This window comes from Lynx rufus, unplaced genomic scaffold, assembly GCF_022079265.1.
Source record: "Lynx rufus isolate CCGP_SWC_20201006 ecotype Redwood Valley unplaced genomic scaffold, mLynRuf1.p SCAF_6, whole genome shotgun sequence".
Classification (NCBI taxonomy): Eukaryota; Metazoa; Chordata; class Mammalia; order Carnivora; family Felidae; genus Lynx; species Lynx rufus.
Genome location: NW_025814878.1, coordinates 134,447,860 through 134,474,637, shown reverse-complemented (window position 1 = coordinate 134,474,637; position 26,778 = coordinate 134,447,860). Strand labels below are relative to the sequence as shown.

Here is a 26,778-nt window from a genome sequence, read left to right as displayed (position 1 = left end):
TTATTTATTTTTGAGAGAGAGACAGAGCACGAGCTGGGGAGGGGCAGAAAGAGAGAGAGGGAGACACAGAATCCGAAGCAGGCTCCGGGCTCTGAGCTGTCAGCACAGAGCCCGATGTGGGGCTCGAACTCATGAACCACGAGATCGTGACCTGAGCCGAAGTCAGATACTTAACCAACTGAGCCACCCAGGTGTCCCCAAGCAGTGACTTTTTTCAATGACAGCGCACAGAATCATCACCAAGATAGAGTATTTGTCCTGAAGGGCAGGAATGGGCCAGCAGGCGGCCTGGGCTTTAATCCGGGTTGACCTCTAATACCCATGGTGTCCCCTGAGGCAAGACACCTCTACTCTTCAGACTTCATGTTCTTACATGTAAAAATAGTGAGGGGGCTGAGGACCGCTAAGGTTCCCTCCAGGTTTAAGAACCATGCTTCTCAGAAAGCCGTTTAGAGGGAACCATTTGTTGAAGCTTTGGCTCACTTACAGCCATCAGACAGTTTTATGTGGTGAGAAGTTTTTCACTACACGAAAACCGTGGAATGTCTGTCAAAGCAAGTTCCCCTTCCCCCATCACTGTATTATTTATATGACAATTGGCTGTTAGGCTCCCTCCTGGCAAAAGCCATTTGCTGCAAAGAGGGACGTACTTGCTGGAGTGGCTCAACTAAAGATACTGTGAAATTAGTATGAAAACAGTTTTTTAGGGAAGTTCACTCACAGAAGGCTAAAAACGTGAAATGGCAATCCCAGATTCAGTGAAGAAAGGCTCCATGAGGCTTGACACAGGAGTCTGAATCTTAACTAAAGGAGTAGGTGAGTGGTTCTGAGAGACTTGGGATTTCCGGTCTGGGTGGACTCTTCCTGTGGCTTTAGCTCAAAATGATGCCTAGGAAATCAAGTACTTCCTCCCGCTTCCGGAAGTTAATCCAACCTGGGCAACCCTCATCCTTTCCCGAGTTTGACATTTGAAGGAAAAGCCTTGGAAGACCTGAGGGAAAATATCTGTACTCTTTCCCACTGGAGTTTATAAAGTCAGGCGTTACCAACTGTTGGCACTTAAAAATAAAAATACTTGCATGATGCTTAGAGAGGGTGCTCCCTATAAAAACCCTAAACCTGTAGAAGTTACTGGTTCAATTATTTCCTTTAAGAATACCATCAGAAGACTGTCACACCCAAAGATGCTTGTTTCTGGCCAACCTGGCTTGTATATATTACTTCCTGTGGCCACCATGTAGCCCTTGGAGTTTCCCTAATTAGCTGTTGATCCACAGGTAAACCTACCGTGGCTATGTTCCCTCCCCAAAGTCTTGTGCATAGAACGGGTCAAAGCTTCCAGGAGACCTGCCGTTCTTGCTCTAGCCCCGTGAGACCTCCCAGCAAGGTCACAGCGTCAGCTGACATTAGTCTTACCCAGCCCACTTCCTCCTCCTTAAAAAACTCCCCGTGAGGTTCAACGAGTAACGGTAGGGACTCTGATGCAAGAGAGACGAACTCCCTAACTGCACTGAAGGTTACCAAGGGCAAAAGTTGCCCAGAGAAGGGGGTACACTTTGGCCAGAGACAGAATGAGTCAACAGAGAAATCGGAGTCTTGTGTATGGAGGCCAAGGGGCAGGGAAAAAACGAGTCTGGGATAAAAGACACCTCAAGTGGATAATACCAATGTGGATAAATGAGAGCCAATTACACTTCTTGTAGAGATCTGTACCAATCCAGACACACAGCGACGTGTGCATATAAAGTCCATACACATTTATGATACAGCCACTTAAGTCTCTTTAGAATATTTAAAAATATACTAAAAAATTCATTTAGTCTGATACTTAGGTTAATATTATATCATTATATATTATAATTAATTATATCAATCTAATTCTTTCTGAGTTACTCGGAGTAAATTCTATTAGTATGACTCTGTTTGAAAGCATGTTACCCCAGGGGCACTGTGAAATTGTTGTAGTACTTGCCAAGAAGCAAATGATCACAATTAAGAAAAAAGACGGATGGGGGCCTGTGGATAGATACTTCCCTGGACCTCCAGGGAGAGACTGACCCACAGGGGGGTCCCCCAATTCAGCAGATGAATGGAGGACCTCACTTTTCAGCATCTTGTCTTATTTTTCACTCTACATGAGAACTAAATTAAAGAAGGGGACAGATCTGGGGCGCCCGGGTGGCCCTGTCGGTTAATTGTCTGATTTTCGCTCAGGTCATGATCTCACCATTCGTGAGTTTGAGCCCCGCATCGGGCTTAGCACTGCAGAGGCTGCGAAGGCAGAGCCTGCTTGGGATTCTCTCTCTCTTCCTCTCTCTCTGCCCCTCCCCTCCTCTCTCTCTCTCAAAACAAATAAACTTAAAAAAAAAAAAAAAAGAAGGGACAGATCTAGCATTCCCTGGTATTTATACTAATGGTATACGTTAGAAGTCTTGTTTTTAAAGTATTCTCACATTTATTGTTCTATTTTTCCCCCCCATAATATTTGATTTAAAAGATTTTGGGGGACCAATGAAGAAACCGTGTTACATGGCTTCATCACATTGTATAACTGCTGACATTACTAACATCCCTTTGGTTTGCATTTTTAGCCAATTTTATCATCTGTTGTTTTTTTCTAAAAAAATCATTAAATATTGGATAGGAAAAGCATTAACTATCCAATAATACTTCTGTTCTTAGTATGTTCCCTTTTCAGTATTCACTACTCATCTTTTCACATTGGCTCAAAACTTTTGCCAAAATATGAAGGCACCTGGTGTCTGATATATGCATGTTCTCAGCTACAGCTGAACTGTAAGAGACTTTACCTGTGACGCTAAGCAATTATACCTCTCCCTCATTTCCCTATGTTCCTGGGGATACTCTTTGTCCTCTGCCTGGAAGTATGTTACATTTTCAGGAATCTTTTAGAATTCTCACACAATGGGGGATTTCATTTCAAAAGATTTAACACTTTCCAGCTTTATAATGAATTTGAGGGCTTTGTGTATGTTGGTAGAAAAGTCAGGGCAGTGATTCTTGGCCTGGGCTGCCCACTAGAATAACCTGGGAGCTTTCGAAAGCACTGTGGCCAGAACCCATCCCCAGCCACTGGTCCCAGGGGGACCCAGGCACTGGGATTTTCTTTCTTTTCTTTTTTTTAAACATATTTTTTAAATGTTTATTTAATTTTGAGAGAGGGAGAGAGACAGAGCTCGAGGGAGGGAGGGGTAGAGAGAGGGAGACACAGAATCCAAAGCTGTCTCCAGGCTCTGAGCTGTCAACACAGAGCCCAATGTGGGGCTCGAACCCACGAACTGTGAGATCGTTACCTTGAGCCGAGGTGGGACGCTCAACCAACTGAGCCGCCTAGACACCCTGCGAATCCCAAGGAGGCTCCTCACTGTCAGCACAGAGCCCCATGTGGGGCTCAAACTCACAAACTGTGAGACCACGACCTGAGCCAAAACCAAGAGTCGGATGCTTGACCGACTGAGCCACCAAGGCGCCCCTGGGGTTTTCGAAAGCTTCCTAGGTGATTCGAATGTGCAGCCAGGTTAAGGACCACTGCTCTAGGTGATAAAACATACAGCTGTGTGTTACTGCGCTGGCTTTTTGCAAATCTAGATTATGCTGGGACATCGTGGCCCAAGTGCGGAGCAAAAAGCAAAAAACAAAAGCAAAGAGCTGTGTTATTCTTACCTACCTCTGCGGTCCTGTCACATTGAAATCCTTTTGAGAACAGTCCAACTAGGCTCCTGACAACTGTTCCATTTCTACAGAATATGAACACACTCATCATCTTTGGCTCACTTAATGATGTTACTGAAAGTCAAGCCTGTAGTTTTAATTTTTCAGATACATTTCTTTCACAAGGTGGCTTATGTTAATTCACCTTGTCGTGCCCTTGTAAGGTCTCAGTCTGGACTCCATCTCTGGAGTCTGAATCACTGGAAAATATTTTAATGCTATTCCCATTGCGGTTAGCATCAATTTTCTATAGCATTTCCCTGAAGAAGGCATCGCTTAGCGACTGAAAGTTTCCACAATTTATCCTCCTCCAAATTGTTCTCTTGTCTTTTTTTCTTTTGACACACCTTCCTTTTTTCTGACCCCCAGAGACTCACCTATAGCTGGAAAAGAAACTCTCCCCCTCCTTTTCCATGTTAAAGACCCATCTTCCAGTACTTTCAAATAAGATACTGTACTCTAAAGTGCTATGCATCTCACAGATGTGAACTGTCATTATGTTGGTATTATCTTTTCCACTATATAATCTATTTTTACCTTCCCCTGTCCCCTACACCCTCTGATTATTCGCAGCCTGATAACATCATTCGTGAGGTTTAGCGATTTCCTCTCTTTTCCCCAAATACCTTCTGCAGGATGTATTTTCTTCTTCAAGAGAAAATGCCACTTTGGTTTTTATTCATGAGTCTTAAGCAATTCCTACATGCAGAGAAGGAAATTACCTTTGTTCAAACACTTAAGTGACTTGGTCTAGGTGGCATACTTGATTTAAATAATGTGTCTCTTTGTCCGCAGTCGATTGTTTTCCCTACAAGACAAGGATGGGCGGCCATTGAGGAGCCTTCGATGTTATTTCTGGTCCCCATTTCCATCCTTTCTGTGTCTTCCTTGTCTTTCCCACTCATCTCTCCCTAGGCTTCTTTTCTCTGTTAATTCTTCTTTCCACCTTCGTTAGGCGATGGGGTTGCTTGGGAGCTTTGTTAACAAACGAACACCCGAGAAAGCAGAACAAACAACACCTGCCATCGTCTTTACAGGTTTAGACAGAACTTATTAAAAAATTAAGGACTCAAGACTTCGGCCACAACCAGTTAAAATCAGAGTAAAAATTCTGCTCACGCTAGGGAAACACTACAACCGATTAGTCAAGATGAATCAACAAAGAAAAAGAAGAGTGTGAGGAGTTTTATAACCGTATTCATTTCTTCCTGTTTGACCTTAGGGTCAATATCGAAATGTGCACATATAGGTGTATATATAAATGTGTAAGTATATCTGTTTTAGCTTTGGCATTTAGGCCTATTTTTTATTAGATAAATCAGAGTTCAGTTTTATATTCACAATACCTAGTCCACAGGCAATGCTTAATAAAAATTCTTCAAAGAACGAAGGCATGTTATTCAATGGGCTTACTGTCCCTCAATTTCAGTAAAACCGAAGATATGTTTTAGTGGATTCCTTTATCATCAATGATTAGGGCAGTTGCTGGATGCCTGGCTGGCTCAGTCCATAGACTATGCGGCCCTTACTCTCAGGGTCGTGGGTTTGAGCCGCACGTTAGGAGTAGAGATTGCTTAAATAAAGGAACTTCTCTTTTTAAAAATTTTCTATGAATTATTTATTTATTTTTTTAATTTACATCCAAGTTAGTTAGCAAATAAATAAGCTTAAAAAAATGATTAGGGCAATTCCCGAGTCCGTGGAAAAGGATGATGTGGAGATGGGTGAAAGAATTGATGGGAGAGAAACCTGGCTTAGATAAATGCTATAATCTGCATTGTGACTTTGGAAATCGTAACTCATGATCAATCATGTTCTATTACTATTTTAAACTATTACTATTACTTTCAAACTAAACTATAACTATTAGCTTATAGCTAATGTTTAATTAAGGAATACTTGCCATGACATCATACGATTCTCCATTTCTAAGTACTTTGCTGTGGCTTTGTATTATTCCTTGACCAATTAATTCCTCCAGAATGTCTGATGACTTTTGTCGCTCTCGGGTCTCGGGGGCTTGGGGGTTATGGATTAATCCACCGGTCACTAGGTCTTCCAAAGGAAAAGAAAAAAGAAATAGGAATTTAAGCATGAACATTTTATCAATCGGATGCTAAATGGATGCCTCATAAATCATGTCGCTTCATTAAATCTTGGGTGAACACTCTTACCGACATATCTGTTTCTATTATAAATCTTTGAATCCTTTGAAGTTGAAAGTCGTCACGTTCTTTTAGAGGATACACATCGCCATAATATACGGTTTGCTTAGCAAGTCCCATATTAACATAACAAAAAGTCTTTCATGTGCTGCTATGTACTACTTTTTTTGTTGTAACAACACTTATACACTGGGGTAGGACTACATGGGTTCTCGACACTAATTACCGAGCTAGAGCACAGCAAGGAAGGAGATCTTCTTTCAGTGACTCTTGTGAGTTGCAGTTTGGTTTCTATGCTTTGTATACAAAGGATAAACAGTGCGGTGTTGCCAAGAGACTTCTAGTTCCGCAACCTTGAGCTTACAATTACGCCATCTGCTAAATCTATGTAAGTAAAAGTAATGCCTTTTTGAAAAGAGTCTTTGAACCAAATCAGAACTGAAGTGAAGTGATGTCAGCTAAATTTTTATTAATGATTCTAAAAATGGCACCGAAACGGTGTCTCCGGGAGCCTTTATAAACTGCACTAATGAGAGAGATCCCATCCCCCCATTACAAATCGCCCAGTGCTCCAAATAAGCAAGCATCTGTTTTTCCGGACTCACATCATGAAATAAAGGTGCAATGAGTCTTCAGAAATGAGCTATTTTCTATTTTGTAATCATCAAGAAGTGCTCACTGTAACCACGTTGATTCCGTCTAGTGGACGGAGTCTTTTAATGAAAATTTCTAACCTCGCTGGTTAACAAAGACAGTTTTTGTGAATTTGCAGTGGGAAGAGAGAAAAAATGCACACATACACACGAGCCAGATGTCTCTTACTTCAGAATATTTGCCTTCTTGTTACGAGAGACTTCTCTAATTGACCGCTGCAGGTAACTTCGACAAATTGCCTATACTCTCATTTCTTGTCCAGTGTTGTGTCTTCCTTCTACCTTCGCATGTGTCTGGAATAGACTCAATTCCCACTGTAAAGAGCTATATACAGATTTTGGTACAGAGTGGTAAAGCATGTCTTTGAAGTATGTAACCTAGAAGCTTGAAACCACAGAGAAAAGTTAAAGCTAGAGGTAAAGAATTAGATGGATTTTTTTTTTAGAAGGTGGATTTACCTGGAAGGGCCAAAATAATAACAATTACTATTTACTGAGCATTTATGTGCCTGGCACCATATTAGGTACTTTATAGACTTTATAACACTGTGAATTCTGTGAGAGAGGTACTGTTATCCTTATTGTACAAATAAACTATATGAGAGAGGCAAATTAACTTGCTTAAGGTGACATGGGTAGGAAGAGAATCAACTAGGGTTTGAACTCAAGAATATCCGACTTCCACATCTGTGTTCTCTGCCCCTCTGCCCCCCCCCCCCACTCCTTTCCCAAGGTCATGGAAGGAGGTCCACTGCATGATCCATTATTTTTCTGAATCCACCAAAGTATTTGGCTTGACATTGACAGTCGTTAGCCTACAAAGAGAACCCTGAGCTATCATGGTCATTTCAACTAGTTCTCATGATTTCTTGGGATGCTGAAGACGATTGGGGAAATGTGTGAAAATGACATTATGCTTTTTTCTGATCATGAAAGTGATACATGGTTACATAGGAAACTTGGATAGAAAAGAATGAAAAAAGAAAAGAAAAATGCCCATACTCTTAGCATTCAGAGATTACCACTGTTAATATATCAAATTTTACTTTTAAAAATCAGACACCATACTGAACACAGTTATGTTTCCTATGCAGTCAACATATACACTAGCATTTTTTCACGAGATCGGAAACTCTTCATAAGCGTAAGTGTCAAAAGCAAAGTCATACGAGAAAATGTAGGTGAATTCATCTTAAACTCTGGTGTAGGAAAAAACTTTCTAAACATGACTCAAAATCCAGATTCAATAAAAGAAAAGATTGAGAAATCTTTGATTTTAACTACATTAAAAAGTGTTTGCAAGGAAAAAAAAGCAATAAATGTCAAATATAGATACCATGTACCTTGTGATTTGATGTACAAATGGGGTACAATGTCATTTTTGGTATTTTTGCTAAAAATGCATAACCTGAAGTTAATCATGGGGAATTCTCAAACACAAACTGAGGAACTTTCTACAAAATCAATGGCTTATATCTCCGAAATATCAATCTGATAAAACACAAGGAAAACCTGAGGGACTGGCTCTGGATTAAAGGAGAAAAACACATTATGTCTAAATTAAACGTGTGATTCTGGATTAGATCTTGAACCAGAAATTTATTTACAAAGGACATTTGTGAGACAATTGATAAAATTTGAATATGCAGATGAGACGATGTACTGCCTAAGGGGTAATTTGCTGATTGTGATCCCTGTACCGTGATTATGCAAAGAATATCCTTGTTTTAGGAAACACATATTGTGCTTAGGAGTAAAGTGTCATTATGTCTGCGATTTGCTCTTAGAAACAATCTAGGGGTGTGTGTGTGTGTGTGTGTAAGAGAGAGAGTGTGTATGTGTGTTTACGTGAGAGAAAGAGTGTGTGTGAGAGAGAGTGTGCCAGAGAGGGTGTGTGAGTGTGTGTGAGAGAAAGAGTGTGTGTGAGAGACAGAGACAGAGAGCATGTGTGAGAGTGTGTGTGTGAGAGTATGTGAGTGTGTGTGTGTGTGGGGGGGGGGCTATGATAGGTGCAATTGTATCACATGCAAATGTGGTATAATGTTAGCATCTGGGAAATCTGGGGGAAAGAATATAGGCGTTCTTTGTTTTTGCAACTTTACTTAAATCTGAAATTATTTACAGTAAGTTTTTTTTTTTTTAAGAAGAAAGAAACTTAAGAAGTGTTAGAGTGAAACCTGAAGTTTTAATCGACTGCGTTCTGTAGCTGGGCAGGGCAAGGATGCAGAAAGGACACAGGAGGAACAGGGCAGAGGACAAATCTAAGCCTCGGGGCATTGGTTCTGCACTCTGGGGCAAGGTCTCTTCTGGAAACTAATCGACAACACATTTGGGGAACACTGCTTTGCTGGTTCACTCCCTCCCCAGGCTCGTGTCTCTTGGCTCCACCCTGCTGGCTGGACTGACGGGGAGGGTGCACCCAGGTGTCCCCTCCCGCCCAACAGTCTTCGGTCTGCTAGGGCCACAGACATTGAGCATTCACGGCACTCCCGTCCACGGAATCATCAGAGAGAGACACACAGAGAGAGGAGAGGCGCCCCCCACTCTATCCCCAGCCTCCTACCTCGTTCTCTGAGCTCACGAAGACCTCACATCAGAACCACAAGACGAAGGCTAATAGGCAAACTATCATAACTAGACTGTGCCGTCCAAGTCCAAGGAAAAGAATCTCACTTACTAACCCATCTCTTTTCCAGCTCTAACTTGTAGCTAGGGAAGAAACAACGGCCGCGAGGAATGACACACGAGGCGTCCCCCCAAATAAAACAGAACACTTTTGCTCGAGTTCTGTTGAACTCAATTGGTTTCAGAGGCTGATGAAATATAAACGGGAGCTCTCAAATCAACACCAGGGGGGGTAACTCAAGTAAAGCAGAAACAACTGTAGGAAAAATCAAAATAGTTTCCAAGGAGCACACCAGGTCATGATTACTTCTTTTATGATTTTGAAAGCTGTTTGTTTTGTATATTCACTGATGCTTTGGATGGGAGACACAGGGGAAACAGTTTGACATAGGTTTTATTTATTTTTTCAAATGTAGAACTTTCTCTTGGAAACATGTTAACAACAGTGGAAGTTTACAGGAATTTAACCAAAGCCTGTGTGACTCCTCCTAAGGCCTGTTCCCAACCACCAGTAAGGGCTCTTAGTTAAAAAAAGGGGGGGGGAGGGAGAGAAAAAAAAAAAGTAAGATAGTTTTAATTACTTGATCTACAAGAAGAGTAATGGTTAGCTTTATGTACGCACACAATGAAGGCTTAAGGCTACATCCTAATGTCTCAGAAATAGGGATTTTGCTATTTGGAGCACTGCTTCGCCCACAAAACTGTGATAAAGGGGTTGCTAGCATACATCATACTTTATATAACGTATATATGTGTTTTTAAAAAATATTTATTTATTTTGAGAGAGAAAGAGCACACGTGGGGGAGGGGCAGACGGATAAGGAGACCGAGAATCCCAAGCAAGCTCCCCACTGTCAGTGCAAAGCCTAATGTGGGGCTCGAACTCATGAACCGTGAGATCATGACCTGCGCGAACTCATGAACCGTGACATCATGACCTGCGTGGAAATCAAGAGTCAGACGCTTAACTGACTGAGCCCCCAGGCGCCCCTACATTTTACAATATATGTAGAGAGATAGTGTTTTGTAGAGATTAATATACATGGGGGCTGTTACCTGAATTTATTCTTCTGTTTCTTTCACTAAGAAATGGGGGACTTTCTGTTGTGGTTCCAGGTAAACTTCCCAACTGAGCCTGTATTTCCAGGCCCTCGGGGCTGCTCAAAGGGTCCTTGGGTAATTCAGCTCCAATCTGGGGCCCGAGGTTCTCCACGGAATAAGTCACACCGACATCAGCCTGTGAAGAGGGAATGGCTCCATGAGAGTCAGCATTTCTTAGAAAACAGTTTCTTGGAAAATGAAAACAATGTCACAAGGTCTGCTTGGCAAATATTTAGCCTACGAGTATCTGCGGCAGGCTCATTAGCCCCAGCCACCTGTACATGTTACCACGCATGCAGTGTGTGTTTATTTTTGAGAGAGAGAGAGACAGACAGAGAGACAGAGGGTGAGTCGGGGAGGGGCAGAGAGAGGGGGAGACAGAATCTGAAGCAGGCTCCAGGCTCTGAGCCATCAGCACAGAGCCCGATGCGGGGCTTAAACCCAGGAGCTGTGAAATCATGACTTGAGCCAAAGTCCGATACTTAAACGAATTGCCCAGCTGCCCCCAGATATGATTAATTTAAGGACCTTGAGATGGCATGATTATTCTGGATGATCAAGGTGACCTATGTGTAACCATGATTGTCCTTAAAAGATGGAGGCGGAGGGAGATGTGGCTACAGACGTGGAGAAGGTGATGCGCCAGGGAAGCAGAGACACATTCGAGGATGTTACCAGCAGCGGATGAGGGAGGGTCACCAGCCAAGGAATGAAAGGATGTAGCTCTAGAAGTCAGGATGGGCAAGGAAAGGGATTCTTTCCCCAAAGCTCATTCCTGAAGGCAACCCACCAACTTTATCCCCAGCGCAGCTGACTGTAGCCCAGTGGAACTGATTCTGGACTTCAGACCTCCAGAAGTGGAGGAGAATAAAATTGTGTGGTAGTGAGCCACCAAATTTGTGATCATTTGTTATAGCAGCAATAGAAGTTAATATAGTATCTACTAGGAATCTATCAGGTACAAGCTACTATGCTGAGCACCCCAGAGGACGCCAAGCTGAACATGTTCATCAAGTGTGAAGAGTAAAGATACTGCTGTGTAAGAATTTTTTTGTCTTTTGTGTGTGAGAGAGAGAGAGTGGGGGAGGGGCAGAGAGAGAATCCCAAGCAGGCTCTGCGCTGTCAGCACAGAGCCTGACATGGGGCTCAAACCCACGAACTATGAGATCACGACCTGAGCCAAAACAAAGAGCCACTTAACCAACGGAGCCACCCAGGCTCCCCTAAAAAAGTTTTCTTTAAATGAAACTGTCTTTATTGCTTATGCTGATTAAAGAAGCAATAGAGACTCATTGAAGAAATAAATAACATAAAAGGAAACTGTTGATCAGTTTTGTGTCAACTAAGCTATGGTATTGTTATCCGATCAAACATGAATCTAATCATTGCCGTGAAGGTATTTGGTAGATGTGGTTCAGGTCTACAATCTGTTGACCTTAAGTAAAAGAGATTATGCTCGATAATCTGGATGGGCCTCATCCAATCAATTGAAGGCCTTAAGAATAGAATTGATGTTTCCCTGAGGAAGAAGTTTTTTCTGTGGACTGTGCCTTCAGCTCCAGTATGGTCCTTTCTGACCACCTATGCTATCGTGGGAATTGTGGACTTGGCTAGCCAGCTCCCATAACTGCATAAGCCAATTCCTTCTAATACATCTATCTATCTACCTATCTATCTACCTCTCCATCCATCTGTCCATCTGTCCATCCATCCAGTCAACGATTATACTGGTTCTATTCTTTTGGTAGAACCCTGAATAATACAGGAACACAGTAAAAAATAAGTACCATACTCTACACTAATAACATCTTAGTATATTACTTCTTAGATGTGTTTGCTCAAAGAAATATAATCTTTAAAAACAAATTGGAATTGGCTAATTAGCACATGAAAAGATGCTCAATATCATTAGACATTAAGAAAATGCAAATCAAAACCAGAATGAGATACGACCTCACATTCATCAGGATGACTATAATGAAAAAAACCACACACACACAGAAAGTGTGAGCGGGGGTGTGGAGACATCGGAGCCCTCGTACAGTGGAGTGGGAATGTAAAATGGTACAGCCACTTTGGAAAACAGTTTGAGAATTTCTAAAAAAATCAAACAGAGCGTTAGCGTATGACCCGCAAATTCCACTTCTAGGTATATACGCCCACACAAAATGAAAGCATACATCCACACAAAAACTTGCACCCAAATGTTCAGAATTCACATTCAAAATATCTAAAAAGTAGAAACAACCCAGACACCCATCAACTGATGAATGGATAAATAAAATGTGATATGTCCAGACCAGGAAATTTTATCTGGCAATAAGAAGAAAGAAAGTACTATTGCATGCTGCTCAGAGATGACGTTTAACAACATTCTGCTGAGTCAAAGATGCCAGACGCGAAGACTGTTCCAGTTACCACTCAGAATAGGCAAATTAATAGAAACGGAGTGTAGATTTAGTGGTTGCTTAGGAAGTAGGGGTTGGCCGCTAATGGGTAGTGGTTTCTTTTGTGGGCGGGATAAAAATGTTCTATTAGATTAGATTGTGGTGACAACTGTGAATTGTATAATATGTGGATTATATTTAAGAAAGCTATATATAAATAATATACATCAAGTTCTATATTAAATGGTATTTAATATTTCCATAACCTGTTTTTTCCATTAAGGATATGTCAGGGACATTTGCTTACGTCAATATATATAGGTCTACCTCATTCTAGTTAACGGTGGGGAGTAGTCATTTATTTGATGACTGTAGTGTAGTCTATTATATAATATACTATAATTTATTCAACCAATTCCTACTGACGGCCATCTTGGTTGTTTCTATATATGCTTCTATATGTGTTTCTGTATATGTCTGCAATATAATGAACTATGCTGGCATAATATATGTGCATATATATATCAGTGTGAATTCACCCCATCATTCCATGAGAATAAATCCCTACATCTAAAGATGTACACATTTTCTATTAATATGTGTTTCCAGAGGGTCCTCCATAAATCTTGCACTGGTTTACAATTCCACCCCTTCCTTTTATGAATCTCTATTCTTCCATACCAGTTCCACTGATTGTAAATACATCAATACACTGTAAAAAGGGTCCGTATGTGATTTAGTAAACCACTGACTCCAAAATGCTGGCCCATGTCAAATTTTTCATGGTCCCATAGCAAAAGAAGAAAAATAAGAAAAATGTAGTGAGTGTTCCAAAACGTTAAATTAATTCAATTTAAAGAGTTGGCATTTATTGGAGAGGCAGCGTGTTCTAAATATTGGTACGTTCAGGAAAAGTTTTCTCCAATCCTTGCTAACTCCCCTGCCCCCTTTCTCCTAGTGCTGGCCTTTCCTTCCTTGCTTGGGTTGATCAGCCAACCTCTTCTCCATCACACATACCAGTGAAGCCCCCTCAGTGTCCCCAGGAGACCTAAGCACATAAGCAACTTCTACAGAGTTTCGCCTTCCGGTTATTCTTCTCATGTCTATTGATTTCATGTTTGTTGCTCCAAGGGGTGCTTTTCTTCTCCCCTGAGTATTAGAAGGTCCCCAGGACTGTACCTCCAAGGCCCCATGGTTCCCAGTAATTCCCTGGTACACTTGTACCAGGTTGTAGCTTCTTGGGGCAGCAGAAGGTGTTCAAGAAGATGCTTGAATTGGCTCTTGATGAATGAGTTTCCAGTGGGCAAGGAGAAATTGTCATTGTAGACAGAGAGGTTAAGCACACACAAAGACGGGTACGAAACAATATTGTGAGCACATGAACTTGAATTATTCCAGGGGAGCAGAAAGATGGAGACAGAACGGGGTAGATGCTGAGTGGGAAAGGGAAGTCTTTTGTGATGAGTAAAGGGGCTTGATTTTATTTTGAATGCAACAGGAATCCTTTGTAGGGTTTTTGTGTATGGAAGTAAAATAAAATGATCAGTCATGTGTTTTAGAAAGATCACTGGGGTTCATTTAAATGAGGGGGGCGGAAGGAAACAAGGAAGGGACAGAGCAGGGCGGCCAATTACAATGATTGCAATTGTCCAGGTGAGCTCTGATTGAACGTGACCTAGGACAGTGGCAGTGAAACTGGGGGAAAGAGATGGAAGAAACATTAGAAAGGAAGACAGCAGACACCCTCTCCCCCCCAGCTCTTCCATTTAAAGGAGGGACAAATAGGACATCAGCATTAAACCCTTGGTAATCTCACAATAAAAATCACACAGATTTTAAAACACCTAAGCACGTTTGTTCACTTTCTGAAAGCTCTCCAAAGAGCTGTGAAATCCATCAGAGGCTAAGTAGAAACCACAGTAGCCAGGTCCTGGCAGCTCCAACACCCACCCTCAGGTTCCTGTCATTCAATGACGATTTCTCGAGTGTTCGAATGTTCATGGGGAGACTCACGTAGCTCCTTATCACTGTGTTTACATAACATGCTGGCTGCAGCTAATCAACATCAGTTCATTGTGCTGGGGGTTAATTAGCTCTGTGCTTCAGGGCTGCATGGGAAAGTACGAAAACTCGACCAACTGAACAAACAAGTCGGCCAACAAAAAGTCGACAGATCTGAAATACCAATGGCCTACGGAGAAAGTATCAGAGCTCTTATGTGCTCTTTCTATCTCTCTCCATTTGTCTTTCTTCATAGACACAGTTACTGCCATGTAGTCCCTGTACCGTAAGCCGACCCAGGAAAAGTCTTTATGTATATTACGTGCTATTATTTTATTATATAATAATAATCTTACTATTATTATAGTTACTATATCAGACAGGGTCTCTCTCACGTGCACACACACATTTACAGATATATAAAATATATATTGTTATTTTATATATATAAATATATAATATATAAAAATATATGTTGTTACATACAACAAAGGACAAGGAGACTCTGATGGTTTTTTTTCAGGTGCTCATAGTCCATGCTGATGGGAAAGAGCAAAGATCACGGGGCCCCCGGTGGCTTAGCTGGTTAAGGGTCCGACTGTGGCTCAGGTCGTGATCTCGCGGTTCATGAGCCTGAGCCCCGCATCTGGTTCACTGCTGTCAGTGCAGAGTGGCCTTCAGATTGTCTCCTTCTCTCTCTGCCCCTCCACCACTCGCACTTTCTCAAAAATAAAGAAACTTTTTTTTTTTTTAAAAAGAACAAAGATCACGTTAGGTATTCTTGACCTCCTTTCCAAATAAACTATTGAAAACCAATATCTGCAATGGCGGTGAAGCAGGCAATTTCACAAGCTCATTGTGTCTTGCAGGCCTTCGTTTTTTGAACATAGCAGGGCACTGAGTTACACATAGGGACGAGTTTTGCCATCTAACGTTTCCCATCAGAGACCTTGGAAAATTTAGCAACAACAAACAAAAACACGTCCATATTGGAGCTGAGAGCACACACGAATATTCTCAATCTAAAAGGCGGCTTTTCACAAAGATATTCTGTCATCTACAAACCAGAAAAATAGATTTAATTTTTTAAATTTTTATTTATTTTTGAGAGAGAGAGAGAGAGAGCATGAGCACACGCGCTAGGGGGGAGGGGCAGCGAGAGAGGGGGACAGAGGACCCAAAGCAGGCTCTTCGCTGATAGCAGCCCAAAGTGGGGCTTGAACTCACGAGCCCTGAGATCATGACCTGAGCTGAAGTCAGACACTCAAACGACTGAGCCACCCAGGCACCCCACAAGTCAGAATATATTTAAATTCCACATTTAATTATGTGACCCTCATTGGTTTCATCAAAGTGAGGAATCCAGGCCTTACCAAGAATCTTAACCCCTTTATTCTGACTTAGATCCCGTCTGCCTTCAAGCTCTGTTAGTGACCAAAGCTTAAATAGCAGCAAATGAAGCACAATCTTTGGGCATAAGATAACATACACCAGGCTTCAGTTTCCAGAGCAGAAATGTAAGGTTTTTCTCTCTGAAAAACTAAGCATGTCTTTCAAATATCTTATCTATGTGCAACACATTCTGGAAATTTTAACCCAATTTCATAATCTAGACTTGAGAACAGACACAGTTCAGAGGCCAGAAATATTGACAAATTAATTATACCTATGCCTCTCGGGGGCATCGCAAAAACAGTTTTCTTATTCTTTCTATGCATGCAGGGTTTTTATTTTCACACCAATGAGAAGTCTATCTGCCGTGGAGGGGATCAGGAGGTGGGTGGGAGGTTTGGCTTTGTTTCCTGGAGATGAAGTTGTGCAAATGTACAGATTTGAAGGGCATCTGGGTGGCTCAGTCGATTAAACATCCAGCTTCAGCTCAGGTCACCATCTCGCGGTTCGTGAGTTCGAGCCCCACGTCGGGCTCGGTGCTGACAGCTCAGAGCCTGGAGCCTGCTTTGGATTCTGTGTCTCCCTCTCTCTCTGCCCCTCCCCTGCTTGTGCTGTGTCTCCCTCTCTCAAAAATAAATAAGCATTAAAAAAAAGAAGTAGAGATTTGATATGTTTATATTTTGTCTCAATTCTATTTTATGCTTCATTGTCTTGGGGATACAATCTTATTAGTTTTAGAATTGAAAAGCTGTGAATTCTAAGCTAACAGTTATGCATGGGAATCATCAGCATTCCAAAAAAGGTATTATTTTAAATTACAGACAGGGCTGTTTTTTGTTTGTGTTTCATATATTTGTTTTCGGTCTGGAAGTGTTATAGGTTCTGTTCTAAAGCTTTTGGGAAACACATTAGCCAAATAGTTTGGAGGGAGTCATCTGTCATGTCTCCCTTGGACTGAAACCTTAATCACATTATTGGCAGGTGTATTTTATAAATATATTTGTCTGTAGACATATAGGAAAAAAATGCATTCTTCAGCATTTGATTTTCTAGTTTGTGTCTAACGAATATTGTAACAACTAGCAACCTTCCAAAAACACTCAAAAATACCCTGTTTTAAAAATTAGGACTTGGGGCGCCTGGGTGGCGCAGTCGGTTAAGCGTCCGACTTCAGCCAGGTCACGATCTTGCGGTCCGTGAGTTTGAGCCCCGCGTCGGGCTCTGGGCTGATGGCCCAGAGCCTGGAGCCTGTTTCCGATTCTGTGTCTCCCTCTCTCTCTGCCCCTCCCCCGTTCATGCTCTGTCTCTCTCTGTCCCAAAAATAAATAAACGTTGAAAAAAAAATTAAAAAAAAATAAAAAATAAAAAAATAAAAATTAGGACTTGAAGAAGTCATTTAGTCCCTTTTGCTGATGATAAGCCAGAACTTTCTTGTCAAAGGTTAGGGGGAAACTGTGAGGGGTCCTTAGGGATTGTCTATTCCAATCTAGTCTGTTCCCTTTCATCATAAGACAGAAACTCAGAGTTCATCATACAGAACATTTCCCTCATTGAGAAAAGTTCCCCATGCTTTTCTTATTATGCATTATTTTATTATCATGTCTACCTGCCATGTTAGACTAGGGTAAAAGTGAAGACAAAGTCAGTAGTCTTGACAAGTTTGATTCGGAATATTTTAAAAGTTGTGCCACTAAGACACATAAATATTTCATGCACGCAAACCTGTACATCTCATTTTAAAGACACTGGTGAACCACTGAACGTTCAGCCTGTACATTTAGGAAGTTAGCAAAAATAGCACTGTCTGGTAGCTAGAGAGCGTTTCATTAGTGATTACGCCTTGGCTGGATCAGATTTCCAAAGTCTACCACTTGGGGTGGGGAAGGAGGTACATGCGTGAATCGACCCTGAGTCTATTTTCAGGCTATTTATTTTAATAATTTTTTTTAAGTTTTATTTAAAAAAATTTTTTTTTCTGAGAGACAGAGAGACAGAGAGAGAGAGAGAGAGAGGGAGAGAGAGAGCGTGAGCAGGGGAGGAGCAGAGAGAGAAGGAGAGAGAGAGAAACCCAAGCAGGTTCTGTACAGTCAGCACGGAGCCTGGTATGGGGCTTGAGCTGAGATCACCCCCTGAGCCGAAGTCAAGAGTCAGATGCTGAACCACCCAGACTCCCCTATTTTCAGGTGATTTTAATACTGAATTTACTCCTTGCTGACTGTCGTTGGTCTAGTTCTGCAACTAGGAGACAAGAAGATACCAAGGATCGGAGGGAGTGGGAGGGACACCGGGTCCCTCAAGAAATGGTCATTAGTGCCTGGTCTTTATCGGGCGCTGTAGTAAGCAGGGGGGATTGCAGAGACAAAGAACAGTTTCTGTCCTCAAGAAGATAATAACAACTCAGGATGGGAAGCAAACACAGACATGAATAAATACAATACGATGTTTTGAAATATGGTAGGAGAAGGTATAAGTTCTGCCAGTGTGGTAGCCTAGTGGGGTGGGGAACAGGGTCAGGAAAGTGGTCTTGAGTTGTCTTCAAAGATGGGTACGTATCTGCATGTGGCCCAGCACGGAGGAGGACGGGGAAAGGTCTGAAAGGAGGGAAGACAGCAGGTGCAAAAGCATGGAGATAGAAACGGAATGGATTTGGGGAGCCACGAGTAGTGAGGTTTGACCAGCAATGAGTGTGGGAAGAGATGAAGCTGGAGAATTTGCCGGGAGGCAGCTCAAAGATGGCTGGTAAGGGGCGCCTGGGTGGCTCAGTCGGTGAAGCGTCCGACTTCAGCTCAGGTCATGATCTCGCGGTCCGTGAGTTCGAGCCCCCGGTCGGGCTCTGTGCTGACAGCTCAGAGCCTGGAGCCTGCTTTCCCTTCTGTGTCTCCCTCTCTCTCTGCCCCTCCCCCGTCCATGCTCTGTCTCTTTCTGTCTCAAAAACAAATAAACGTTTAAAAATTTTTTTTAAAAAAAAGATGGCTGGTAAGATGTGCTAAGGAGTCAGGACTTTATCTTACATAAATCACTGTAATAACAATTGTACTGACTCATATTGAGCACTTATTCTGTGCCAGGCATTGATCCGATCATTTTACGTGAATTGAATTCATCAATCTTTGTGACAACTCTGTAACATAACTATTATTCTTATTATTGCCCTCATTTTACAGATAAGGAAATCAAAGCACAGAGATGTTAAATAACTTGACCAAAGTCACACAGCTGAAACAAACAGTGAACCCAGAAATCATAACTGAGGTAGTCACATTCTTTGACCCCTGGTGTGTGTGCCTACCTAATGATTTGGGAACTGTTTTTTTTTTAGCAGAGGATGACATTACCAGATTTTAGAACAATGGCTCTGGAGGTCATGCGAAGCCCGGACCTGGAGCACAGGTGGAGGTGGGCAGAGGAGGAAGGACCCAGGGAGACCAGTAGGAGACTTGTCAAAACCCCAGGAGATGGGGTGCCTGGGTGGCTCAGTCGGTTAAGCGTCCGACTTCGGCTCAGGTCATTATCTCGCGGTTCGTGAGTTCAAGCCCCGCATCGGGCTCTGTGCTGACAGCTCAGAACCTGGAGCCTGTTTCAGATTCTGTGTCTCCCTCTCTCTCTCTGACCCTCCCCCGTTCATGCTCTGTCTCTCTCTGTCTCAAAAATAAATAAACGTTAAAAAAAAAATTAAAAAAAAAACAACAACCCAGGAGAGAGGCGATGACTTTCATGCCCAGGGAATTCAGGAAGAGACCCAGAAACCCTCCCAAACCCAGGGAAGCTTGGCTTCCAGGGACCCAGCATATCTGACACTCAGAGAGGATTGCTTTTCATCACTGTCTCCTGCTCTGTGCAACAGTCATTTTCAGTAATAACCTTGAAATGAAACAAATGATAATGGCCAGATAAGAAACACAAATGGTGAAAATGTCCTTCTCTGGAAGTCGCATGTGTAATCGCGCCAGTCAAGTAAATAAAAAAGATTTTTTTCGCGCAAAAAAGAGAAAAGCGCAATGGGTTAACATTTTAAATCATATTCATACAGTTTTTGGAGAAAGGGAGAAAAATGTATTCCTAAATATTAATCAAAGCAGAAGTAATGAGCAAGTAAGAGGACCAAGTTGTTTCCAAGAAGCCCGTAAATCTATGAGGGAGGAGGAGCTTTAAATACACACTTGCTGTGTGAGAAGCGAGTGGTACAGCGGTGGTGTTTGGGCTCAGTGCTGAAGGACAAGCAGGAATTGCATCAGGGGACCTGGGAATGGGGCCTGAGGAGGGCATTCCAGGAGGATGGAATGGCATGGGGAACAGCACGGACTGTGTCGGTGACTGGTGGGACCGAACCCTGCAGATTCTCGGGTTGGCAGACCCAAGAGTCCTCTAGTGTGCAGGGCTGGACAGGACGACATTACAAAGCCTGGTGGGACTGCGGGTAGAGGGTTTTGCGTGCTCTGGAGAATTTTTTCTTAGGAAGACAGATGGCAGTGTGGGAGGCAGAGAGTACCCTGTGCTCACGGGGGAGGCATGAAGACCCAGTAAGAGGGAATAGGGCCCGGAACTCAGACAGAGGTGGCTGGAACAGAAAGCAGGAAACAGGGGCACCAGGTGGCTCGGTGGGTTAAGCATCTGCTCAGGTCACGATCTCACGGTTCGTGAGTGTGAGCCCCTCTTCGGGCTCTGTGCTGGCGGTGCTGAGCCTGCTTGGGATTCTCTCTCTCTCTCCCTCTCTCTCTGTTCCTCCCCTGCTTGTGCTCTCTCTCTCAAAGTAAGTAAGCAAACAACAACAACAACAAAAGCAGAAAACAGTGCCAAGATGGGTAGGCACCTGGGCACAGGCATCCACAAAGGCGCCAGGTCCTAAGCCTGAGTTTCAGCCTTTACCAGCTTCCAGTTTGTTTTTTGATGTACTCCAAGAGCCCAGCAGGTGTGCTGTGGGGGTGTGTGTGTGCATGCACCCCCCCAACACACGGTAGGTGCTGTAAGTGGCACCAAATGGCACCTTGCACATTGTCTGCTAAAAAAAAAGGTGTGCTCTTGAGACAGTAGCTCCAAAAATGCCCTTTAGGAAGGGTGACCGTAAATCCTGGTTTTCTGCCAACAATATGGGCTTAAATCAGACCAGGCAAATTTATTAATAGCGTTCCTTTTCGCTCCTAAAAGTATTCTGCTTTTGGTGATCAGTTATATGGTATTCCTACCTTTGGGTGACCCCTCTCCAAGGGGTACCGTTGTGCCTTCCCAGCTCGGTTTGTGGAATACTGACCGTGGTGAGCATGGGACGAAATTCTGGACCTCATTTCTGTCTGGACGAACCTATCCCTCCATGCCCCACCCTGGAAAAAATTCCCCTTCAGGCCTGCAGAAGAATTACCGGGATGGCAACCTTGAGAGAGGGAGCAGAGAGAGTACTGGAATGAGACTCTGAAAATTAGATTCTATCTCTAGCTCTGCCCCCAAACAAGCTGTGCGGCCTCAGGCAAGGCGTCCTCGTCTCTGGGCCCCAGGGTCCTCAGGTGGGAAGTAAGAGGGCTCAGCCAGATGGAAGGCCTCTACCGTGTCTTTGAGCCCTTAAGTAATTCTCAAAGGGCCCACTTTCCGGAAGCGGGTAATAGAAGGCACCTCCCAGGATCTCCCACCCTCCCCTGAGAATCCCCGCCGGCCCCAGCTCTGTGCGGATCGCATGGCTCTACTTTTTAGTGCCCCGGGGTGTGACCAACTTCGCAGCTTCCTGACACACAAAAGGCTCTCAAAGCTAGTCCTACAGCAGCGGGGCCCTGGACACAACAGCAGTGAAACACAGACCGGTACAGCTGCTCCCATCCCGCCCACCCTTGCCCACCCACCGGGAGGGCTGCGAGGCCCCTGCGGACCCAGCTCCAGCCCACTCCAGTCGCTCCCCCGCCAAACTTGGCAAAAGGCCTTGTGCCTGCTTGTCTGTTTTGTTGGTTTTACCTTAAATCCCTCATCCCAGCCCTTCTTGGGCGCGGGGACGCGTGTCTGGTCCTCGGCAGCCTGGGAAGGTCCGCAGCCCATGCCGCGCGCTCCACCTCCGGCCGGGCTTCCAGGTGCGCCCCCGCGGGTCGCTCCCTGCCTCGCCCCTGAACCTCACCCCGACGCCCCCTCCCCTGCGCCCCGCGTCCTGCACCGTGCCCCTGCGCCCTGCGCCCCTGCACCCTGCGCCCCAGCACCCTGCGCCCCAGCACTCTCCGCCTCTCCCACCTGCCGCACTGAAAGCCTGGGCTGGAGGCGCTCGGCGTCTGGGCAGTTGCCGGGAACTGTTGCCACAATAAACCGCATCAGCGGACCTGGGACTTTTGTAACTGGAAACTGGAAGGCCGGAGGCGTCTAAATCACACCTGGGACGCAACTTGCAGCCCTCTCCGTTGAGAAGCGAAGGGTGAGGGGCGCTCACTGCCGGGCGATTAGTCTTTAGAGAACCGTAGTCTTAAGCATCCTGCGGGACCTGTTATTTGTCCCTTTCTAAGGCACCGTGGGACCCTCCTGCTTCTGTGCTGCGGAGGCTGGGGACTGTGTGGCCGGCCGCTGCTGAGCGAAGGGGGGCCGTGGAGCTGGCCGGACAGCCCCAGACGACAGTGTCACGGGCCCACCTCGGGGAGGACGGTCACACAAACAGAAACCCGCGCAGTGAAGAAAAGCGGGCGTTAGGACCCTCACAGCTCCGCGGCCCCGAAATGGGTCATGCAAATCATTTTTATGGAAGCCACATTTTGTGAGCTGCTACATGGTAAGGAAGTGCGTTCTCAGAGAACTAAATAAAAAATGCCGCAACCCACCAGACAAGGCGGACCAGGAGGACTGCCGCACTGAGCAACAGGTCCTTTCCTGGATTTTCCCACCCCCCCCCGCTTTTGTCCTATTTTTGATTATTTTTTCAGTTTTCAAAAATTAAAAAAAAAGTGAGAGGGATCTTAGACATCATCTACCAACTCCCTAGTTTACAGGCTGTAAACCTAGGCTGGGAGAGGCTGAGCGGTTCAGATCGGGGTGGGGAGGCTAGTCAACGAGGGATCTGGAACGAGGAACCAGGTAGCCTGGTGGCAGGATTCTGACACAGGGAGTCGGGACACGGAGGCCTTTCTTTCCAGGAAGCAACTTTATTTGAGCCAGCACCGCTCGGTTGGGTTCCTACCCTGAGAACTGAGCCCCCAACAGCCAGGTGGCCTAGTTTTTTTAATAGATTTTTTACTTCTTTGTCTCCCACATACGGTAACACACAAATATGTAGTCTGATTAAGTGGTCTCATGTTACAGGGTCGTGATGGATGTTGTCACATATGCGTATAACCAGGTTGCCTTGAGGTCTTTTTTTTTTTTTTTTTAGTTTCCTTAGGGAGGGTTCCCTACAACAGCCTGACTCAGTCCCATGAATCAGCAACACCAGGAAAATCCTAGTAAGAATTTTTGGAAATGTAAAAATCCTGGATCCTTCCAGGGAAATTACTGGTCCGTTCTGTTATAGGCGTTGATTCTTTGGGTTATAGCGTTTAAACTCCTTTCACTGCCTCTCTTTACTGGTTGGACGACGTTGCCCATCAATTTTCCTTTTGCTAACATTGAGAAAAAAGAGGAAATATGGGATGAAAATCAAGTCCAAGCCTTAGGATTATTGAGCAAGGAGCATTACAGATTTGTGAATGAAGAGTTGAAACAAGGCTCAGATGGCATTTGGTTCTTTCTCTGAAAGAATGAACTCATGGGTGTAACAAGTCACATGAAACGTTCCAGCTGGAAACTGAAAAACTCTCAACCAGAATAAGCCAACACAAGACACCAAAGAAATGTTCTCGAGAAAGTTTAGTGAAAGTTTACAGGATGAGCTGTGTGAGTTTTTTTTTTTTCTTTTAAGGCAACCTGTGAACAGAGACTTGATAGGACATGGGTGTGAATAAATGGGGTGGAACCCACATGTGTTGTGCAAGTGTGTCTGGAAGCGTCCTCTAACTGCGGTCCACAGTTGTGAAAATTCTCTTTTTCTAGCAACGTGCGAGAGCTTGCGTGTACTGCCTCATGAGAGCTGATTGTCAGGAATATTTGGGCCTAGCTGTTAAAATACGATCATTATTAAAAATGAAGTTATGGGGGCGCCTGGGTGGCGCAGTCGGTTAAGCGTCCGACTTCAGCCAGGTCACGATCTCGCGGTCCGTGAGTTCGAGCCCAGCGTCGGGCTCTGGGCTGATGGCTCGGAGCCTGGAGCCTGTTTCCGATTCTGTGTCTCCCTCTCTCTCTGCCCCTCCCCCGTTCATGCTCTGTCTCTCTGTCCCCAAAATAAATAAACGTTGAAAAAATAAAATAAAAAAAAATAAAAATGAAGTTATGTGATACAATAATAATATGTAATGCATACAATTAAATTAGTTGTATTCAAAATGAAGGTAACGAACACAACTCACCAGTTCCTAATTATTTTACTACAGTTTACTCTCGGGCGCCTGGCTGGCTCAGTTGGTTAAGCGTCCCACTTTGGCACAGGTCATGATTTCACGGCTCGTGAGTTCAAGCCCTATGTTGGGCTCTGTGCTGATGGTGGGGAGCCTGCTTGGAGTTCTCTCTCTCCCTCTCTCTCTCAAAAAAATAAATAGACTTAAAAAAAAAAATAAAACAGGGGCACCTGGATGGCTCAGTCAGTTGAGCATCGGATTTCGGCTGAGATCATGATCTCGCTGATCATTAGTGAGTTGGAGCCCCGTGTCAGGCTCTGTGCTGTCAGCTCAGAGCTTAGAGCCTGCTTTGGATTCTGTGTCTCCCTCTCTCTCTGCCCCTCACTCACGTTCTGTGTCTCTCTCCTTCAAAAATATATGAACATTAAAAAATTAAAAAAAAACAATTTACTCTTACGCTTCTGAATATATTTGTCATATCTGTGTGCTGTGCTACTGTGGGTCTCTTTCCAACTCCACGTCCGGTGACATCACTTCGTAGTTTGAAATCAGTCAAGGTGGGAATACAGACCCCGTGAAAACTGATAAAAGCTACCAATCAGGGCTTTCTGCCTCCCCACCTCTGGCCCCTGGAGTTGGCTATTAAACATCTATCAGCACACCACTGCCTTTTCCCTTATATTCCAGAACACCAAGGAATAGCTCTGCTCTGCTTATCCTTCCCTGATTTCTGCAGTGAAGTGACCTCGGTCACCCCCAGCCCCAGCCACGGGAGGTATGTGGATATCATTTCTCCGTCCCCCTTCACCTTGGAGCTCTGCACTGAGGCTCTGTGCTGCTGGCCCATAATGATCATTCTCTGGTCTTGGATAACTTGTTTCCACTTTGAAGGCTGCCCGTGTGAGAAAGCCTTTGATTTTCAACAAAACAGGGCCATATCGCTTGCCCAGTTTTTTAAAGTAAGCTCTACCCCCAAGGTGGGTCTTGAACTTACCATCCGAGATCAAGAGCCACGTGCCCCACAGACTGAGGCAGCCAGGTGCCCCATCACGTGCCCATTTTAAAGTTTGAGCACCAGCCTTGGTTTTCCTCTTCAGTTTTGAATAATCTGAAGACGGCCGGCTTTCCATTTCCCTACGGAATTTAAGCCTGAGGTTTGACCTGAGCTCGCTCTTCTCTGGGGTGTTGAGGATATTGGAAGGACTGGTTGAGGATATGGGAAGGACTGGTGCCTCTCAAACTATAATGTGCACACCCTGGAGACCTTGTCAAAAATGCAGATTCCTATTCGGTAGGTTTAGGGCAGGGCCCAAAGACCGCTTTTCTAACAAGCTTCCAGGACACTGTTGATGGAGGGTCGCGCTTGGAGTAGGAAAGGTATAGAACACATGTGGATGTTGAGCCATTACTTCAGAAGACAGAAAGGAAAAATGGAAGGAGGGAGAAAGAATTGAAGAGGAAAAGGATGGAGGCAGTGACAATGAAGTCCATAGTTCATTTTACTCCCATGTGGGAAGGACCTTTACACATAAAGTTACAAACTAGGAACACGACCAGCTTCTTTTGTCTGTGAGTAACTGGGTTATGGTGAGGAAGAAAAGAAAATCCTTACTTGCTGTCACCCAAGCTCTGGAGTTAGATTTTTTTCCTCTTCTGTTCGTTCTGAGATGGTTACCTTTCCAGGGATGGTGGGTAAACCAGACGGGAGCGTTAGGTGTCTCTCTGTGGCACTCAGAGCATTAGTGCATGAGGGCAGGGTCGGTACCAGGCAGATGCAAGGTTTCAGGTTGCAGCGACTAGAAAAATTATGTGCGGACCTTCATTCCCAAACATGTCCCAAAGACTGATTAGTATAACCATAGCTGGCATTAAAAAATTTTGTTTTAATGTGTATTTACTTTTGAGCGATAGAGAGACAGAGTGTGAGCAGGGAAGGGGCAGAGAGAGGGAGACACAGAATCCGAAGCAGGCTCCAGGCTCCGAGCTGTCCGCATAGAGCCTGATGTGGGGTTCAAACCCATGAACCGTGAGATCGTGACCGGAGCTGAAGTTGGCCACTTAACTGACTGAGCTACCCAGGCGCTGCTGACATTTTTAAAAAAGATTTATTTATTTATTTTTGAGAGAGAGAGAGAGAGAGAGAGAGAGAAAGTGGAGGAGGGGCAGAGAGAGAATCCCAAGCCAGCTTCACATGGTCAGCGCAGGGTCCCACATGGGGCTCGAACCCATGAACCATGAGATCACGACCTGAGCTGAAAGTCGGATGCTTAACCAACTGAGCCACCCAGGAGCCCCATGGTTGACATTTTTGAGTGCTTGCTAAGAATTAGGTAAGACA

General features: G+C 44.1%; 1 protein-coding gene across 2 annotated transcripts in view; it reads right to left on the bottom strand.

Moving 5' to 3' along the window:
* STMND1 (stathmin domain containing 1) overlaps nucleotides 1–22,074 on the bottom strand; it is a 30,260-nt gene extending 8,186 nt beyond the window's left edge. The window contains exons 1-3 of one of the 2 annotated variants that reach the window (XM_047102913.1): nucleotides 21,994–22,074; nucleotides 10,232–10,412; nucleotides 5,636–5,787 (exon numbers count right to left, since the gene is read on the bottom strand). In XM_047102913.1, coding sequence (XP_046958869.1) covers nucleotides 5,636–5,787; nucleotides 10,232–10,412; nucleotides 21,994–22,074 — 414 coding nt within the window. Of the gene's footprint in view, nucleotides 1–5,635; nucleotides 5,788–5,906; nucleotides 6,049–10,231; nucleotides 10,413–21,993 lie in introns of those variants that run through there. The other variant, XR_006966267.1, reaches the window with a different exon arrangement.
* Between the last annotated feature and the right edge of the window lie 4,704 nt (nucleotides 22,075–26,778).